This window comes from Oncorhynchus nerka, linkage group LG10, assembly GCF_034236695.1.
Source record: "Oncorhynchus nerka isolate Pitt River linkage group LG10, Oner_Uvic_2.0, whole genome shotgun sequence".
Classification (NCBI taxonomy): Eukaryota; Metazoa; Chordata; class Actinopteri; order Salmoniformes; family Salmonidae; genus Oncorhynchus; species Oncorhynchus nerka.
In genome coordinates, this window is record NC_088405.1 from 55,462,052 (window position 1) to 55,481,454 (window position 19,403).

At 42.5% G+C, this 19,403-nt stretch overlaps 2 protein-coding genes across 4 annotated transcripts; both read left to right on the forward strand.

Moving 5' to 3' along the window:
• Positions 1-1,304: 1,304 nt before the first annotated feature.
• Positions 1,305-2,688, forward strand: LOC115136420 (small ribosomal subunit protein uS12m-like). The gene is made up of 3 exons (XM_029672001.2): positions 1,305-1,444; positions 1,561-1,611; positions 2,245-2,688. The coding sequence occupies exons 2-3, from the start codon at positions 1,563-1,565 to the stop codon at positions 2,628-2,630; spliced, it is 435 nt and encodes a 144-aa protein (XP_029527861.1). The 5' UTR covers positions 1,305-1,444; positions 1,561-1,562; the 3' UTR covers positions 2,631-2,688.
• Positions 2,689-3,044: 356 nt separating this feature from the next.
• LOC115135661 (chromosome-associated kinesin KIF4-like) lies at positions 3,045-18,837 on the forward strand. Of its 3 annotated transcripts, none has more exons than XM_029670565.2 (30): positions 3,045-3,309; positions 3,962-4,085; positions 4,704-4,818; positions 4,948-5,138; positions 5,380-5,478; positions 7,304-7,470; positions 7,698-7,792; positions 8,311-8,430; positions 9,076-9,251; positions 9,349-9,410; positions 11,294-11,426; positions 11,570-11,628; positions 11,730-11,835; positions 12,430-12,552; positions 12,784-12,957; positions 13,134-13,237; positions 13,468-13,612; positions 13,786-13,896; positions 14,022-14,105; positions 14,251-14,364; positions 14,595-14,750; positions 14,918-15,015; positions 15,725-15,854; positions 16,287-16,571; positions 16,780-16,857; positions 17,071-17,169; positions 17,325-17,492; positions 17,611-17,736; positions 17,849-17,971; positions 18,230-18,837. In XM_029670565.2, exons 2-30 carry the CDS (start codon positions 3,963-3,965, stop codon positions 18,401-18,403), a joined length of 3,738 nt encoding a protein of 1,245 aa, XP_029526425.2. In that variant the 5' UTR covers positions 3,045-3,309; position 3,962; the 3' UTR covers positions 18,404-18,837. The 3 variants fall into 3 exon arrangements, with proteins under 3 accessions (XP_029526425.2, XP_029526422.2, XP_029526423.2); XM_029670562.2 differs by having other exon boundaries at positions 3,060-3,149; XM_029670563.2 differs by having other exon boundaries at positions 3,061-3,149; positions 17,852-17,971.
• The last annotated feature ends 566 nt before the right edge of the window (positions 18,838-19,403 follow it).

Sequence of the window (19,403 nt, forward strand, 5' to 3'; positions counted from 1 at the left end):
ACTCTGTGGTTCTGAATCAATAGTGGTTTAGTGGTCTGAAAATTTAAACATTAACTTGCTTGACCATGCTGTAGGTCATATAACTGTTTGTTACATGCAATGTTTTGTGGACTTCACCGGACAGATGTTGCTTATTATTATTGTCTCAGCCTTAGGCCTATATATCACGGTGTCAAGGCATATGAACTAACAGGATATAGAGCAAAATACAATTATCACAACACATACACTGACCAAAAGTACGTGGAAACCTGCTTGTCGAACATCTCATTCCAAAATCATGGGCATTAACATGGAGAAGGGGCCCCCATTCCTGTTATAACAACGTCCACTCTTCTGGGAAGGCAGATGCACCCTTTAACATATTAACTAGAATGATGTTAAATTAACCTCATTCTCAAATACCATCCACCCTCCTGGCCCTTTGCACCCACTTGGTCTTGTAGCACTGCTGAGTTCTATGAAAGAGGTTCATACTTCTAATGCTCTCTCATTCTATCCTTCCTGCCCTTCCATTCTTGTGAAAATTGAAGAGGGACGAAAATAGACTGAACCTAAATTGGAGAAAAACAGGAGAGCGATAAAAGGATAAGAAGACATACAAGAAGGACGGACTTGCATTTTTCTTCCCTCCCACTCTCTCACTTGTTATCTCTCTACCTCTCCCTTCCCTCCCACTCATCCATTCAAGCCATTCGCTTTTTCCTTTCATCTTCCCTCTTTCACACATCTGTGTTCTCTTGTTCATTCAGTCATACCTCACTCATGGAAACCATGTCCTTATGAGTCATTTACCTCATACTCATCTATCCCCCTGTTCTCTTCTCTCTCGTTTTGCATCCGCTTGCTACTTCATCTGCTCCACACAGAACCACATACATAGACATTCACACACAAACAATACCTCCCCTCTCTTTCTCGTAGATGGATGTGAAGAAATGTTATCCACCTGGCAAAAAAACGTATACAATGGGCTACCTGTGGTGGTTCTCAGCTGTTAGATTATTTTCTTCCTGTCAATTATAAACATGGACAAATAATTATATCAAATATAAGGAACTAGTGAGATGCCTGATCTGTCATCTTTGGTTTACCCTCCAGCTCCAGCACACCCCTATTTCAGGGATTCTAAAATATAGGATACCTTGGGGCTTGTTTAGAAAATGTTCGACATCAGATCCAAAATCATAGTCTTATCCTCTGGCCAACTCATGTGCATGGTGTTTTTTTTGTGTGTAACCGGCCAGTAGGTGGCAGTAGTGCTCTTACAAAAATCTGCAACGGAAGCCGTCGCACTCAATACGGAAGAAGATGTAAAATACTTCCTGCGGTCATACGCGTGAGAGCAGTTACGCTTTCTTATTTTCCCTATTATAATTTGTTATATATATTTTAAAGACACACGTCGGTGGTTTGACCTTGGACAGGAACTGAAAATAAACAAGTACGGTTTGAAAATACTGTAGAGCATGGCTTTGGACTAAATGGTAGGGTTAGCTGCAAGGTTAACAATGTGACACAGACAGGTCCCCCTCAATCCTATATATGCCTATTTTGCAGGGATGGCGTCATTGGGGAGTCTGAGACCAATGTTGACATCACTAATGCAAGGTAACTTCATCATGCCTGCCTATTTTGCACACGCACTGAAAAATGTATGCACGCACGACTAAGTTGCTTTGGATATATGCGTCAGTTTAATGGCACATAATACAATATAGTCATATTACACACGTTTGTTTTACTATCGTGGGGACCAGACGATTGATTCCCGTTCAAAGTCATATTTCCATAACCTCAAACTCTAAACCCTAAAATAACGTTTTTTTCTTGTGGGGACTGGTGAAATGCCCACACTTGTCTGAATCTGTCTTATTTTACTATCCTTGTGAGGACTTCTGGTCCCCACAAGGATAGTGAAACCAAAAAGACACGCAAACACAGAGGCTTGACATCCATGCTCTTGACTTCAGACCTGCAGAGGTAGGAAATCTTACCTTGTGAGGGCCAGTGTGTGGAAGCACAGCTGAATAGACTAAAAATGATTTTTTTTTATTGAGGACCAGATTATAAACTTCTAAATTGAATTGTACTGCTTTGGCTGCAGCAAAATTATGCACACTATCCCTACTTCAGAATATCCTCAGCATCTTGTTTAGGCCCACACGAGCTGTTATGTTTACAGTTTACTCTCAACATTAGAAGTTGGAGCAGATCTCTTACTCACTCTTTGTACCCTACTAGTGTCTCAGTCTGTCTCCCAATGGTCCGGACCTGTCCTCTCCAGAACTATGGCTACTCTGAATCAGATGCATCGCCGGGGGAAGCCGTCCCCCCCTCCCCCGAGCGTCAGCGCCATGTTCGGCCGCCCCCAGCTGAAGGCAGTGATCCTGAAGACAATGATCCGGAAACCCAAGAAGCCAAACTCGGCCAACCGTAAATGTGCCAGAGTCCGCCTGAGTAACGGCAAGGAGGCAGTGGTCTTCATCCCCGGGGAGGGACACAACCTCCAAGAGCACAATGTAGTGCTGGTGCAGGGGGGCAGGACACAGGACCTGCCAGGAGTCAAGCTGACTGTGGTCAGGGGAAAATATGACTGCGCTCATGTTGTGAAGAAGAAAAATAACTGAGAGGGATAGGGAATGTTTTTTGTTGTATATTTGTAATAAATGTCTTAGTTCAAACTTGGCTTGGACCCAGTGATTGATCTCTTGTGATTTATCCCATGTTTCATTAATTCCCTATTCACTTTTGCCTAGTTAAATAAATGTTAAATAAATAATAAATTGCGGACTTCAGCAATAGACCCCTATGCTATATCCAGAGATGAGCACATTGAGCAGAATCACTGAGCAAATCTCTTTTTAACTAGATGGTCTACCCCCTGGCCAGACCAACCCCTAACCCGGATGACGCTGGGTCGATTTATGAAATAAATACCTGCAGTTTTAACAGTTTAGATTCATAGCATATGTCAGACTTTTATTTTGAAACATGACATGACAACAGCAGATGCGTGTTGGTGGAGGCGGAGCTGAATATTTGAAAGTGGCGGGCAAGACGAGATCCATGACAATCACCGACTGAAGTTCTTTTGACGGAAAAAAACGTTCAGTCAACGAAATACGACAACTGATGCGTGGTTACATGTGGGTCTTATTCTAGCCTCTGAAAAAAATATATAGTTTTAAGAAACATTTAACTAACGTTCGTGGTGACTAGTTACCAAGCTAGAGGCAAACTCATTTTAGCAAACGTTAGCTAGCTCATTGCAGGGGTCAAGACCAACGTCTTGCCAGCCCAAAAAAGGTAAGTGACCGTCCTTAGATAAGTTACGAAACGTGTTTGGCATGGCAGTGTAGTGGTATGATCAACGATGGTTCAGCTATCGGCAAGATGGCTAGCTAGTTAGGTAACCAAATACAATCAAGCTACATGCTGGCTAGAATTCACCGTCAGTACTATCAGCAAAGATGGTGGTGGATAAATTAAAGAGTTCACTCACACGCCGTTTACCATTGAACACAAATAGTAAGTTCCGGTCTACCAGCGAGGGCGTGTCTCTCTTCCTGTTTTGTCTGATATCAGGTGTTTTTGAATGAATTATAATGAGACAAAAGTAGCTTTCAGAAAATACAATTTTTCGATCTGCACCGTTTCAAGATTTCCTTTTGCTTCAAATGTTTTATTTATTTAACTAGGCAAGTCCATTAAGAACAAATTCCTATTTACAATTACGGCCTAGGAACAGTGAGTTGCCTTGTTCGGGGGTAGAAAGACAGATTTTTACCTTGTCAGCTATGGGATTTGATCTAGAAACCTTTTGGTTACTGATCCAATGTTCTAACCACTAGCTTACCTGACGCCCCTAATGACAACATTGCTTTGATATTTGATATTGGCCACACTGTCCGTTACATAATAATTTTATGCATCTGTTACCTATTACCTGATTTCGCAGCATGACAAAGGAGGATGATAAGTCCATCCCCGTGCGGGTTGCCCTGCGGTGTCGACCTTTGGTTACTAAAGAAATCAACGAGGGTTGCCAGACCTGTCTCACCTTCGTGCCAGGGGATCCACAGGTCAACAATCGATTCTACAAGACATAACACAGCACTTGGCATTGCTTCGTCCCGCAACGAGACATTGTTTACAGATTGCTTGTTGCGGAACTTCCATAGCCTGGCGTTGTTAATCAACCAAACCTAAACTATTTGGTTTCATCAAAGTAATGTTTCCCGTTGAGACATTTTCCAATATCTCTAGAAACAATACTTACGATTTGTCTGGTTGAATGTGTCCTTCACTGTCAAATAAGTGTTTAAAACACGTTTTTATCCAGGGTCTTCCATTTTCAGCCTCTAGAAGTAGAGATTATACGCGGTAGTTTACTCTCGCGTGACAATGGCAGCCCACTGGCAGAAAATGGAACACCCTGGATAAAAACGTGTTTTAAACACTTATTTGAGAACAAAAGAGACATACAACCTGAAAAAAGTAAGTATTGTTCCTACATATTTGGATATGCTTCTGTTTACGGGAAACGTATTTTGGTGAAACCAACTAGTTTAGGTGTGGTTGATCGAGGATGCCAGGCTATGGAAGCTTATGCAACTAGCCATCTGCAACACTTAGCCTGATGATTTATGGATTCAATTCCATAAGGACAATTGTTGTCTTATAATTCTTCTCTCTTGCAGGTGATTGTTGGCATTGAAAAGGCGTTCACGTACGACTATGTTTTTGATCCTACAACTGAACAAGAGGAAGTCTTCAACAGTGCTGTTTCACCATTGTTGTGTGGTCTTTTCAAAGGTACAGGGGGGAAAATATGTTTACTTTCACACAGGATTGCCTATAGAACCAGTACTGGTTCTACAGGTATGGGACAAATGGAATAGAATCAATAAGCTGTATGTGTAATGTTTCTACTCTTCTTTTCAGGCTATCATGCTACTGTGCTTGCGTATGGTCAGACGGGTTCGGGGAAGACCTTTTCTATGGGAGGAACCTATACGTCGGCCCAAGAGAATGAGCCCACCGTCGGAGTCATCCCCAGGGTGGTCAGAATGATCTTCCAGGAAAGGGAGAAGCATACGGATTGTGAATTCTCTCTGGCAGTGTCTTACCTGGAGGTGTGTGGGAACCTCTGCATTATTCATCATGATTGTCACAACACAATGCATGTTTTTACTGTGATAATGGACAAAACAATCATTGTTACCGGTACATTCCTCTTCTCAGAAACTCAAAACAGGGAGTCGTGATGCTTAAAAAGACAGGATTCGGATTATTGAAGAAATACATTTCTTTGTGTCTGGAAGTATCCTGGCCATGTTTTTCTGTAACGTTTTGACTTAATTTTGTGTGCCATAGATATACAATGAAGACATCCTGGACTTGCTCTGTCCATCGGTATCCAAAGATAAACCATCAACCATCAACATTCGGGAGGATCCCAAGGAAGGCATAAAGGTGTGTGTCTTTTACAGTTGAAAATGTTGCTAAATATGTCTGAAACGAGTCAAATGTACTTGTTTGGGGGAATGTACTAGAGGTCGACCGTTTGATTTTTCAACGGCCATTTCCACCGGTCTAATGTCCATTGCTCGTGTTTCTTGGCCCAAGCAAGCCTCTTCTTCTTATTGGTGTCCTTTAGTAGGGGTTTCTTTGCAGCAATTTGACCATGAATGCCTGATTCGCACAGTCTCCTCTGAACAGTTGATGTTGAGATGTGTTTGTTACTTGAACTCTGTGAAGCATTTATTTGTGCTGCAATCTGAGGTGCCGTTAACTCTGAACTTGCAGCAGAGGTAACTCTGGATCTTCCTTTCCTGTAGCGGTCCTCACGAGAGCCAGTTTCATTATAGCGCTTGATGGTTTTGCGACTGCACTTGAAGAAACTTTCGAAGATCTTAATTTTACGAATTGACTGACCTTCATGACTTAGGGCTAGGCGTCCCACTAGCGGGGACAACTTCTGGGTGCTGAATTCAAATAAATAATCATAAAAATGATGGATATTAAACATTTAGGTACATATGTGTCTTTTATTGGTTGAAAGCTTAAGTTCTTGTTAATCTAACTGCACTGTCCGATTTACTGTAGCTATTACAGTGAAAACATGCCATGTGATTGTTTGAGGACGACGCCCCACATTAAAATATTTTTTTCACCGGCACAGGTTTCATAAATTCACAAATGGCGATTTAAATATTCACTTACTTTTTGAAAATCTTCCTGATTTGTCATCCAAAGGGTCCCAGCTATAACATGTAATGTTGTTTTGTTAGATAAAATCCTTCTTTATATCCCAAAAAGTTGGTTTAGTTGGCGCCATCGATTTGAGTAATCCACTCCTTCCAACATGCAGAGAAAGGAATCTGAAAATATACCCCTAAACTTTGTTTTAACAAGTCAAAATATGTTTCTATTTACTCCTCAGATACCCTAAAATATAATCAAACTATAATATTTCTTATGGAAAGAAGTATGTTCAATAGGAAACCGATTTTTTTACTAAAACTGATATTTCTTATTTGTTTTTGAAGTTACAAGCCTGAAACCTTGAACATAGACTGCTGACACCCTGTGGAACACATAGGAATTGCATCCAGGGAGCAAATTTTCAATATGACCTTATTACTTGCCATTCTAAGAGGATGGTTTTTCTCCTACCATATCTATTGTTGTATTCTTCTACATTATTTTACAAACTTAAAAGTGTTTTATTTCCAATGGTACCAATTATTTGCATATCCTGGCTTCAGGGCCTGAGCAACAGGCAGTTTTACTTTGGGCACGTCATTCAGGCGGAAATAGAGAAAAAAGGGTTAAATGATAGGCTGTAATTTCTCTTTGCTTATTTGAGCTGTTCTTACCATAATATGGAGTTGGTCTTTTACCAAATAGGGCTATCTTCTGTATACCCCCTCCCCCTACCTTGTCACAACACAACTGATTGGCTCAAATGCATTAAGAAGGAAAGACATTCCACAATTGAACTTTTAACAAGAAACACCTGTTAATTGAAATGCATTCCAGGTGACTACCTCATGAAGCTGGTTGAGAGAATCCCAAAAGTGTGCAAATCTGTCATCAAAGGCAAAGGGTGGCTAAGGATCTCAAATGTATTTTGATTTAACGCTATTGCTTACTACATGATCCCATAGGTGTTATAATCATAGTTTGATGTCTTCACTATTTTTCTACAATGTAGTAAAAATAAAAACCCTCGCATGAGTAGGTTTGTCCAAACTTTTGGCTGTACTGTATGTTTAACCCATTCTCCCTGTCTTAGATCGTGGGCCTGACTGAGAGGGAGGTGTTCTCTGCCAATGAGATGGTGGGCTGCTTGGAGCTGGGGAACTCAGCCCGTACTGTAGGCTCCACTGCCATGAATGCTGCCTCGTCTCGCTCCCATGCCATCTTCACCATCACCCTGGAGCAGCGCAGAGGGGCAGACAAGTCAGTCTTCTCTCTAGCTTTCTCCCATAGATCTGTCTCACTTTCTAATTTTCATCCCAAGGAAACGTTGCAGTCCATGAATGTATCCGACACGCAAAGCGCTGCATTAACATTTTCTTATATGCAAATCTCTGTTGATATAGTTAATTCAACTAATTTGTTTTAAGTGTGTTGTAAGTTGATTTGTTCTCATTTCTTCTGTTCTGTTTCTAAATGTGTGTTTGTAGATCTGACAATGTGGTGTCAAAGCTACACCTGGTGGATCTGGCTGGCTCTGAGAGACAAAAGAAAACCAAAGCTGAGGGCGATCGTCTGAAGGAAGGTGAGTCAACTACCAGAAGCTAACACTTTGGAAAACAGCAGTAAGCTGTGTGCTTTGAAGCCAATTATTGCTTGATTGAAAAATGTGGTCAGAGGCTTCATATGTGACGCAATTGCGGAGCCTCCGGAGGCATGCAGAGACCAAATCAAGCTCTGAACTGCATCACCGTGGGCCTCAAATTTTGTAACAATGCGGATGGCTCCGTATAGCTCCACGTTGACAAGATTGGTTGACAGTAGGTGTGGGGTGGTACATCCTGTATAAACACAAACTCACTTCCTTCACTATCTCTGCTCCGCTAAGCGCAAGAAGTATGAAAGCAGAGGCTGCATCACAGTAAATGCTGTACGGCCATTTCAGATGTTGGATTGACAAAGCTTTGCCTTTTCAGTATTGTTACGGCCCATTATTAGCACAATCTACATGTTTTAAATGACAGTCCCAGTTCTAATTCATTGTGTTGTTAGTTTGGTATCAGAACCTTATTTGACTCTCTGCTGTCTTCCTGTCTGCTCTAGGCATCAGCATCAACCGAGGCCTGCTCTCCCTGGGCAACGTGATCAGCGCTCTGGGTGACGAGAGCAAGAAAGGCACCTTTGTCCCCTACAGAGATTCCAAACTAACCCGTCTGCTGCAGGGTGAGAGTTCGATGGGTTCAGGGGGATGTGGTAGTTGAGCAGTCTAAATCCGGGCATTGCCGCCCATGTATGTTCTTCCTGGGTCTAGTGGTATCAATTCAGGATTTGCTTTTAAGCACAATGAACATAATACATATGTGTTACAAGGCCTTGTGGTAGTCGGATGACTGAGAACAGTCGAGATGCATACGTTGTATACCCTAAGGCAGAGGTAGGCAATTAGATTCAACCACAGGCTGATTTTTGTTGGAGCGGATGTTCGGGGGGCCGGAACATGATTTGTACAATGCAAATGGTCCCAAAAAGGGAATGTGTTTTCTAATACAATCATTTTATACCTTGATTACATTGAGACACGATCACATGTTTTTTTGTTGTCGTGTGGGAGTACTTGGGAACAGATTGTCGGAATTAAATTAATTTTAGCTGAATTCTGGTGATTTTATTCTTTAAAAAAAAAAATATATACCCTCAAAACTAAAACTCACTCATTGGACGCCTGTTGCCGACTCCTGCCCTAAGGCATTCAACGCAACACAAAGACCTATTCATCAAAAACCTGAATGTTTCTTAGATTTAGAGACTGAATAGCACTCCATGTTTAAAAGTGTGCATTGAAGAATCGATTCCTGCTTTCTCCAACAGATTCTTTGGGAGGTAACAGCCACACCTTGATGATAGCGTGTGTCAGCCCTGCAGACTCCAACATTGAGGAGACCATCAACACGTTGCGTTACGCTGACAGAGCTCGCAAGATAAAAAACAAGCCTGTGGTCAACGTGGACCCTCGAGCTGCTGAAATGAAACGTCTGAAGCAGCAGGTAGGTAGTGACCACTGACCACCGTGCCAAGTGACCCTACATTTACACGATTCAAGTGTCCATTGTTTTGATGGAATATTTCCTTTTTTGGACACAGGTCCAGGAGCTACAGGTGATGCTTCTGCATGCACGTGGTGGTGTGGCACCAGTGCTTTCTGGGTAATTACTACTAAATAATTTCCCCAACTGACATACAGTTGAAGTCGGTAGTTTACATACACTTAGCTTAGAGTCATTAAAACTAGTTTTTAAACCACTCCACAAATGTCTTGTTAACAAACTATAGTTTTGATAAGTTGGTTTGGACATCTACTTTGTGCATGACACAAGTAGTTTTTCCAACAATTGTTTACAGACAGATTATTTCATTTATAATTCACTGTATCACAATTCCAATGGGTCAGAAGTTTACATACACTAAGTTGACTTTGCCTTTAAACAGCTTGGAACATTCCATAAAATGATGTCATGGCTTTAGAAGCTTCTGATAGGCTAATTGACATCATTTGAGTCAATTGGAGGTGAACCTGTGGATGTATTTCAAGGCCTACCAAGTCTGGTTCATCCTTGGGAGCAATTTCCAAATGCCTGAAGGTACCACGTTCATCTGTACAAACAATAGTACGCAAGTATAAACACCATGGGACCACGCAGCCATCATACCGCTCAGAAAGGAGACTCGTTCTGTCTCTTAGAAATGAACGTACTTTGGTGCGAAAAGTGCAAATCAATCCCAGAACAACAGCAAAGGACCTTGTGAAGATGAGGGAGGAAACAGGTACATAAGTATCTATATCCACAGTAAAACAAGTCCAATATCGACATAGCCTGAAAGGCAGCTCAGCAAGGAAGAAGCCACTGCTCCAAAACAGCCATAAAAGTCAGACTACGGTTTGCAACTGCACATGGGGACAAAGATCGTACTTTTTGGAGAAATGTCTGATGAAACCAAAATAGAACTGTTTGGCCATGATGACCATTGTTATGTTTGGAGGAAAAAGGGGGAGGCTTGCAAGCCGAAAAACACCATCCCAACGGTGAAGCACGGGGTGGCAGATCATGTTGTGGGGGGGCTTTGCTGCAGGAGGGACTGATGCACTTCACAAAATAGATGGCATCATGAGGAGGGACAATTATGTGGATATAATGAAGCAACATCTCAGGACATCAGTCGGGAAGTTAAAGCTTGGTCGCAAATGGGTCTTCCAAATGGACAATGACCCCAAGCATACTTCCAAAGTTGTGGCAAAAAGGACAACAAAGCCAAGGTATTGTAGTGGCCATCACAAAGCCCTGACCTCAATCCTATAGAAAATGTGTGGGCAGAACTGAAAAAGCGTGTGCGAGCAAAGAGGCCTACAAACGTGACTCAGTTACACCAGCTCTGTCAGGAGGAATGGGCCAACATTCACCCAACTTATTGTGCGAAGCTTGTGGAAGGCTACCCAAAACGTTTGACCCAAGTTAAACAATTTAAAGGCAATGCTACCAAATACTAATTGAGTGTATGTAAACTTCTGACCCAGTGGGAATGTGATGAAAGAAATAAAAGCTGAAATAAATCATTATCTTCTATTATTCTGACATTTCACATTCTTAAAATAAAGTGGGAATCCTAACTGACCTAAGACAGGGAATTTTTACTAGGATTAAATATCAGGAATTGTGAAAAACTGAGTTTAAATGTAGTTGGTTAAGGTGTATGTAAACTTCCGACTACAACTGTATGTCCTTAGTTCTCTATCCGTCTATTCAGCCAAAGAGTCTTTAAACCTTTGACTGGCAGAATGAACATCCACTAGTCCTTGCTATCTGGCATCCTTGGGACATATCTACCCCATTTGATAGTGAATTTTAAAATGGTTAAGGTTAGATGAGGGGTATGGTTAGGTTTAGGGTAAGGATGTTTCAAGGGTCTCGGATAGCACTAAACTAACTTCGATTCTGGGAGCTTAAAAAGGGTAATTTCCTTGTTAAAAAAAATATAAAAATTACTTCCAAAAAGTATCTCACTGACTCCTTCCATCCCTTCTCTGAAAAAGGACTGAGCCAGCAGAGAACGTGTCGAAGATCCTGGAGAGGACCCGTGCCCTGCAGGTTGAGAACAACAAACTGAGCCGTGCTCTGAGTGAGGCAGCAGGCCAGACTGCCCTGATGTTTGAGAGGATCATCATGGTAAGGATCTGCACTGGTCTTGCACTAGGTCTGTCTTGTCACAGGCCATACCAACATCACACAGCAACGCTGACTCACCGTTTAGAATAGTTGGAGATATTACCATGATCTTCACATGCCATACTTTGTCACTCTACACACAGACCGAGCAAGCAAATGAAAAACTGCAAAGCAAACTGCAAGAGTTGAAACAGCATGCAGCGTAAGTCTGAACTCTTATGTGTTTCGCCCATTGTCTTCATTGTCCTTATAAGTCATTGGCACCAGAATGATCTGTGTTAAAACGTAATGCTTTTCTTTTAGGTGTAAAGTGGACCTGCAGAGGGTGATGGAGACTCTGGAAGACCAGGAGCTGAAGGAGAATGTGGAAGTGATCCAGAATCTGCAGCACGTCATCCTGCAGCTCCAGGTACTGCCGGACGAGGGAGCTCTCATAAACCACAAGGCTGGATCTACTGCTGCGTGACTGACTGCATTCAGTCCCTTTTTATATGTTTAGCGAGCAAAGCACATTAGACAATTGTCTGCAGTCCATTGTAGCTTAGCTGTTGCTGTTCAATGCCATTACTTTATATGCTATGAAAGTGACGCAGAATTTTCCAGGAAGTGGCCTGGTAGATTTAATTTAATTTTGTAGGCTTTTTGAATGGTCTTCAGGGCAAAAATGTCATAAAAGACATCTGGCAGAAGTAAATTCCCCACAAACACGGATATTATTTTTCTCAAATGTTTTGACTTAATCGTCAAGCTCATTCCAAATATCAGGAGACTGACCCCAGAAGTATGACATAAGGTAATGGCACTTTCACAGTGTATTGATCATGCTAATCATAAAGATAATGGACACTTGATTTATTTTCCATTCAATTACACACATTGCATGTGTAACACCATCCATTTGATTGCTGGATATTTTAGTTCCCTACACCATATTTCAGTCCATTAATAAGAAGCTGCTTTGTATTGTGTCTGGGTAGTAATATCTGTGCTCTTGTCCCTCCAGGATGAGAGTGCTGGCCTTGCTGCCACCATTGAGGCGTTGGCTGCAGACTGTGGGGCTGAAGGAGATGACAGCCCTCATGTGTCTGGCAGCTGCAACGAAATCCCAACTGATGGTTCACCTTCTGTAAGTTTCTGGTCGTCTAATGCAGAATCCTGTCTGTGCTACAGATCCGCTTCTGCAAGGCTGTTGTTTCCTGAAGACATCCAGACGTGTTTTGGGGTTGTTGCATTTTTTTTGTCTTTTTTGAATTGTTGTACATGGTGTTTGTGGGTTTTGTACAACGGGTATGTTGTACAAAACGGGTGTGTTTTTGTTATCATAGAAGCATACATCCTCTTCCCCCACCCTACACAGGCTGCTGTTGACAAAGACTCTACAGAGGGCTTCACTACCCAGCATGCCTTGCGCCAGGCCCAAATGTCCAAGGAGCTGATTGAGCTCAACAACATTCTTGCTCTAAAGGAGGAGTTTGTCCGGAAGATGTGCCAGAACGACAGCCACCTGGAGCCTATGCAGACTGAACACCAGGTAGGGCTGGAGATGAGACTGGAGAGAAAATATGGGTTGGCTGTAATGGAGGTTGAGAGGGCTGCAACAGGTGAGGCATCACCAGCACAGCACTTTGATTCTTATCCACTGGGAATATTTTGACTGTCTGCTTCAAACTGAACTGATGGAGCTCCTCATTGACTGTTGCCCTTCAGAATAACATCAAGAGTCTGCAGACATCAGTGGGCTCTCTGCAGAAGGAGAAGGAGGACCTCATCCAGGTTCTCCACTCTGCCAAGAAGGACGTTAATCAGGCTAAGTAAGGCAGCTGGCCTCATTGGTGGGGTTCAAACGATGATATTACAGCATCTTTATGTTCAGGCTGCATATTGAATTGATATGATAGTTATCTGTTGTGGGAGTCTCTTTCATAAGAGCCATGAGCTTGGTGTGTATTCACAACTGTATGTTTAGTATAAACATTCCTCTGCATTTACAATGGAGTCATCAGTCATTTTCCTGTCTCTATTCCCTCCATCTGTCCACCAGGCTGAGCGAGCAGCGTAGGAAGCGTCTGCAGGAGCTGGAGGGTCAGATCACAGACATGAAGAAGAAGCTCCAGGAGCAGTCCAAGCTCCTCAAGCTCAAAGAGTCCTCTGTCCGCAGCGTGGCCAAGCTCAACCATGAGATCCAGGTATGACCGGGTGCTTGCCAGTGGCTGACCTAATCAGCAGGATTTCAGGACAATGAGAGGTTTTCAGTCGACGGTCATCGGAATCTAAAAAACTTGAATTCGGGCCTTGCGATGGCAATCCAAGACGGGGTTGTTGATGGCGTCTCTTGTTTGTCTGCTCTCTTTCCCTGTAGGCTATGAAGAGTCAGCGTGTACAGCTGATGAGGCAGATGAAGGAGGACTCTGAGAAGTTCAGAGTGTGGAAGAATAAGAAGGACAAGGAGGTGCTTCAGCTCAAGGAGAAGGTGTGTGTGTGTGTGTGTCCATAATCCATACATAAGATACACTGTTCACCATATTCATTTCCATGTGGTTACGATTGATCGTTGTTTAAAAAAATAAAATACAAAAATTCTCACCTCTCTCTCAGGACCGTAAACGTCAGTTTCAGATGGTGAAGCTTGAGAGTGACTTCCAGAAGCAGGCTAATGTCCTGCGCCGTAAAACTGAGGAGGTGAGGCCTGGGTCTTGTGCACCGTTCTTCTGTTTTCGTCTGCAGACCTAATCGACCAGGAGAAAGTGTTTCGTGTCAATTCTTCAATGGTTGTTAGCTGGAAGTGCAGAGAGATATTTCAAATTCTGCCGGTGTTCACCTTCAGGCTGCAGCAGCCAATAAGCGTCTGAAGGATGCCCTGCAGAAGAGGAGTGAGGTGGCCGAGAAACGAAAGGACGTCCATTACAGAGGGCTGGAGGGAGCAGCCGGGAGAGTGAAGGTCTTGTCACCTTTGTTTGATTCTGTGTGCGTCGGTGTAAACTGTTTTGTGTGAGGGGTCCTGGTTTTCAAGAAAGGAAACGATTACCATAATGTGTTAAATGAATCTGCGTTGTGTTGTCTGAGTGGTTGTGTGGTTTCAATGAGTGCTGTGACTGTATATGCATGTATCAATGACCGAGTGAGTAATGTATGCTGTGACCTGAATCTGACGTGTGTGTGTGAGAGCAGACCTGGCTCCTGAACGAAGTGGAGGTGCTGGTGAGCACAGGGGAGGCGCGGCGCCACCTGCAGGACCTGCTGGAGGACAGGAAGATCCTGGCAGAGGAGATCTCCCAGCTCAAACAGCAGATGGAGGCAGGGGAGCGGCCCACTGCCAAAGTCAGGGTGAGTGAAGTTGCTCTCCTAAAGAGATCAATGAGAATCTGAGCTTTTACTAAATGAGGATTCAGTGGAATTTCCACCGCTAGGCTACATGAGGAAATGATGCCTCTGTTTCTCTACAGAAGTTAAACTGTTGTTATTGTGCGTTCTCTCTCTCAACACTTTCACAGCGCCGGACCCTCATCATCTCCGAGCTGGAGAGCCAGGGAGAGCTGGAGGCATCTCTCAGTAAACAGGTGGACAACCTGGAGACGGAGATAAACCTCAGGTGAGTCTGACTAGTACAGGCCTTTCCCATTACCTCCCACGGCTGAGGGATTCCTTCAGTTCCACTCACATTGACCTCCCCTTACTGCTAATGCATTTGTGTTTTTCATAGACAAGGGTACCCAGATCATTTTTCTTTTAGTTGCATTGCTAAGCATTTTTTGCACTCATTGGGTATTCCCGACCCTTTTCTCCTTTGCTTGCCTGGAGAAATGTTGTCATAGTAAGGCATTGCTCCAAAGCTTTTCACACCTTCCAAAGCCTACGCCTTCCCATCTGTTCATTGTTAGTTCCTGTTGATAGGATATTGTGACTGCTGCCAGAAGCAAGTCCTTAAGAACTCAGTTAATTTAATGAGGACAAGAGAGTAATGATATGTGATTGGCATAAAATGTGATCAAGTATTTACATTTGGTCAAGTGAATCACATCCATGTGCATTTATCGATACACATTCACATCAATCAAATGTATTTATAAAGCCCTTTTTACATCAGCGGATGTCACAAAGTGCTATACAGAAACCCAGCCTAAAACCCCAAACAGAAAGCAATGCAGATGTAGAAGCACGGTGGCTAGGAAAAACTCTCATAAAAGTCAGAAACCTAGAGAGGAACCAGGCTCTGAGGAGTGGCCAGTCCTCTTCTGGCTGTGCCGGATGGAGATTATAACAGTACATGGCCACGTGCTGTTCCATGGATTTCCTCCTAGGAGTGCCCAGATAGCTGACCTACAGCAGAAGGTCCTGGACGCAGACAATGAGGGGCGCTTGAAGCAACGCTGGGACAACATCACTACTATAGTGGAGGCCAAGTGTGCCCTCAAGGTCCTCATGTCAGAGGTGAGACACATTCGCATATCGTTGAACTGCATGCTTTTTAGTCTCACAAATCAAATTCGAAATGTCTTGAAAAGCATGTTTACTAGCCTACCTTGTAAGCGGCAGGGTAGCCTAGTGGTTAGAGCGTTGGACTAGTAACCGGAAGGTTGCAAGTTCAAACCCCCGAGCTGACAAGGTACAAATCTGTCGTTCTGCCCCTGAACATGCAGTTAACCCATTGTTCCTAGGCCGTCATTGAAAATAAGAATTTGTTCTTAACTGACTTGCCTGGTTAAATAAAGGTGTGTATATATATATATATATATATATATATATATATATATATATATATATATATATATATATATATATATAAAAAAATGGAAATCAACGCCCAAAAATAATGTTTACTGACAAAATGCATGACCACCAAAAATGTTACCGCCTCCACAGTTGGTGTCTGCCAAAACGGCCAGTTCTAAGCTGGAGAGTGACCTGAAGCAAGAGAAGGGCAACATGCTGGACCTGCAGAAGACTATGTGTGATGAGAGGAAAGTGATGTCCACCATGGAAATGGAGAACCAGCACCACCTGGTGGAGCTGGAGCAGATGCACCAGGAGAAGGTCCTGTACCTCCTGGGTCAGCTGCAGAGCAAAGAGAGACCGTCTGTGGAGAAAAAGCAGGAGGAGGAGACTTCCAAACGGGAGAGGGAGCTTCTGCAGCGCCTCAAGTTCCAGGTCTGTCACACTGTCTTCTCAGCTACTGACATGTTATAGGAATGGTCATATAATATAGTCAGTAAGGTCACATGCATGTGTTTCTACTATTAATCCTAATTGTCCATGTAGGTTGACTGCACTCAAAGATCAGCTCAGAGTGTTGAGGTTGAAGCCAAAACTGAATAGAGGTTCTAACCCCCTCCAAATATAATGCTCGTCTCTACAGGAGGATGAGATTGAAAAGATGCAGAAATTGAATGAGCAAAACCAGAGGCTGTTGGATGACAATGAACAATACAAAAAGGTAAATACACAGCTGGGCATATACAAGGACAATATAACACTCAAAGCTATATACAAGAACAATGGTCTATAGGTAACATTATTATTATTTTAATTTGTAAATGACTTTTCTCGCACCCATTGCTCTAAAAGGACAGGTTATTACAATTTGAAACATTAAGGTCTACTATTTGTTGAAACTGTCCATGTCAAGCAACGTTTGTTCTGTTCTCAGAAACTAACACTGCTCCAGTTGGCCAGTGGGAAAAAGATGAACGTCCTGCCAGCATCCACTCAGTCCCCAGACGACTCCTTTGAGTACATCCCGCCAAAGGTAGGCCACTGACATCCTTCCTTACCACTGTCTGTTTCATATCCAACTGTTAGAGGAAAGATGACCCCTATATGAGTCTAGGGGAAGCTGACCCTGACCCAGGCAGTGCTGGGAGGTTGCACCATCTCACTGGTGGTGTTCTTTACCTCCTGCAGCCTAAAGGTCACCGTTTCAATACAACCAAGGCTCCCCTGAATATGGCCATCGACATTGAGGAGCTGGAGGAGTCTGTCTCCGAGTCAGAGGATGAGTGGTGCCCTGAGAAAAATGAGAGAGGCCGTAACAGAAAGAACTCCAACGTCAAGAAACCCAAGTCAACAGGGGTGAGAACTTAGTCTTTATTCAATTATTTTGTGAGACAGGCAACACTGTCGGTTTAGAGATGGTCAGATCACTATTATCATTGCATTTGCAGTGTTAAAAGTTCGCATTTTTGTTAAGTGTGCCTGTAAGGGTCGCTGTGGCAACAAGCTGTGCCGGTGCCGTAAGGGAATGATGACCTGTGGGGAAAACTGCCAATGTGACCATGAGAAGTGTCGTAACATCGGCAACCAGAGGTCCAGTACAGTAAGTTCAAAAATACCCTATGTTGTATTCTACATAGGCTCCCTACATTGAATAGAATGTATCATTGTTTGTGTATATATTTTTCAGAATCATTTCCCTCTCTTCCTAAAAGCAGGACTCTAGTGAAGTCACAGATGATGGGTCCAAAGATTTGGTTTCTATTCTTCAAGACCCCACAGCCATTAGCTCTGGGGATACCACGTTCTTTAAACCACCCTGTGCCACTCCCACCAAGGTAGGCTGCTCTATACCATCAACAATGGGCTCAATGGTTGTAACATCATACCCTCAACAGACTCATCACACTCTCTTCCAGAAGGGTACTGTTTAAGGGTCAAGGTGCCTTGGGTAGTGTTATGGTTGAGTTGGTAATGAATCTGGTGTGGTGATATTATTTTACACTGAGCTGCACCTAAAGTGGGTATTGGGTATTTCAGATCATGTCCTTATTTAAAGTGCTGAAAATAGATTTTTCCTTGCTTTATTCTTATAGCTTGTGAGGAAGACTGTCTCTGTTTCTGCTGAAGAGGAGGAGGAAGATGATGATGATGATGATGATGATGAAGAGAGGAACACAACCAGCTTATTGAAGAAGAAGAAACGAGGCCTTACTAGCTTCCAGAACAGCTTTTTCTCTGGATGTACGCCCATCAGGGAAGAGTCTTGAGGTGGGCAAAGGAAGCTAGTATAGACAAATCACGCAAGAACTTAGCCCCTGCTATAGGATAGTCCTTTCATCTGTTTTTGTCAGTGTTTTGTTATTCTTTTTTTTTTTTTTTTTTCAATGTCTTAAATGTCCACTCCTACGTTCCTTGTAATAAAGTGTAGCGATTGATTCTAAATTAGACATCACTCTTTTATCTGTTTTGAATCTGAGGGCATTGGAAAATTCACTTACTCTGAACTGACTTGAATGTCTTAATTATGAGGGCTGAAATGCACTAACAAGCTGATTTTATTTCGATGTTGATCATACAAGGGAATTATTTTGTCACTTGAAATGTAAATGTTTAATAGGTTGTATGTAACGGATTTTCTATCAATAGAATTGTTTTTAATACTCATTTTTATTGTTATCCATAATAAATGAATAATTCGTGATTTTGTCCTATAGTTAATAAATCTCATTCTTTAATCAGTTGTCTAACAAAAAAAACATCTGTCCAATCCAATTATCACCCTTTCAGTATGAATGATTCTGGATCAGTGTTGTAATATTGTCGTTAGCGTTCCCATTTGAAGACTAATTGCAGTGTTTTCACTCAGCTCCCAACCTTTTAATGCTATAGTCAACATGACATCTACTCTGAACTGCTGCCATTTTAAGACTCAGTCAAAGCAATGTGGTTTTATAGAGGGGCAGCTTTGGTCCAAATTCAAAATGGCGTCTGAGAGCACTTTAAAACCAAATACCTTACGCTGAAATAGATAATGGCCCAGGGTGATCGAGGTCTGGAAACATTTTAAAGCAACAACAAAAATAACTGCCCTGATTATACACAGCCCGAATACTCTTACATTTTATTTGGCTGTATTTTGCATTTAGTTTCTTTCTGGTCATCCAATATTGCAGTGTGTTATTTGACTGTTTATGCCTACCTAGCCATATGTTATATCTGATAGGTTACCGAAGGCAATTTATATTGAGGTTTGTGTTGCATCTGTAC

Coding starts and splice junctions, on each gene's coding strand:
- LOC115136420 (XM_029672001.2), top strand. CDS start 1,563: ATGGCGTCATTGGGGAGTCTGAGACCAATGTTGACATCACTAATGCAA. Junction 1,612..2,244: donor GTTGACATCACTAATGCAAG/GTAACTTCATCA, acceptor GTACCCTACTAG/TGTCTCAGTCTGTCTCCCAA.
- LOC115135661 (XM_029670562.2), top strand. Junction 11,836..12,429: donor ACGTCATCCTGCAGCTCCAG/GTACTGCCGGAC, acceptor TTGTCCCTCCAG/GATGAGAGTGCTGGCCTTGC. Junction 16,858..17,070: donor ACAATGAACAATACAAAAAG/GTAAATACACAG, acceptor TTCTGTTCTCAG/AAACTAACACTGCTCCAGTT.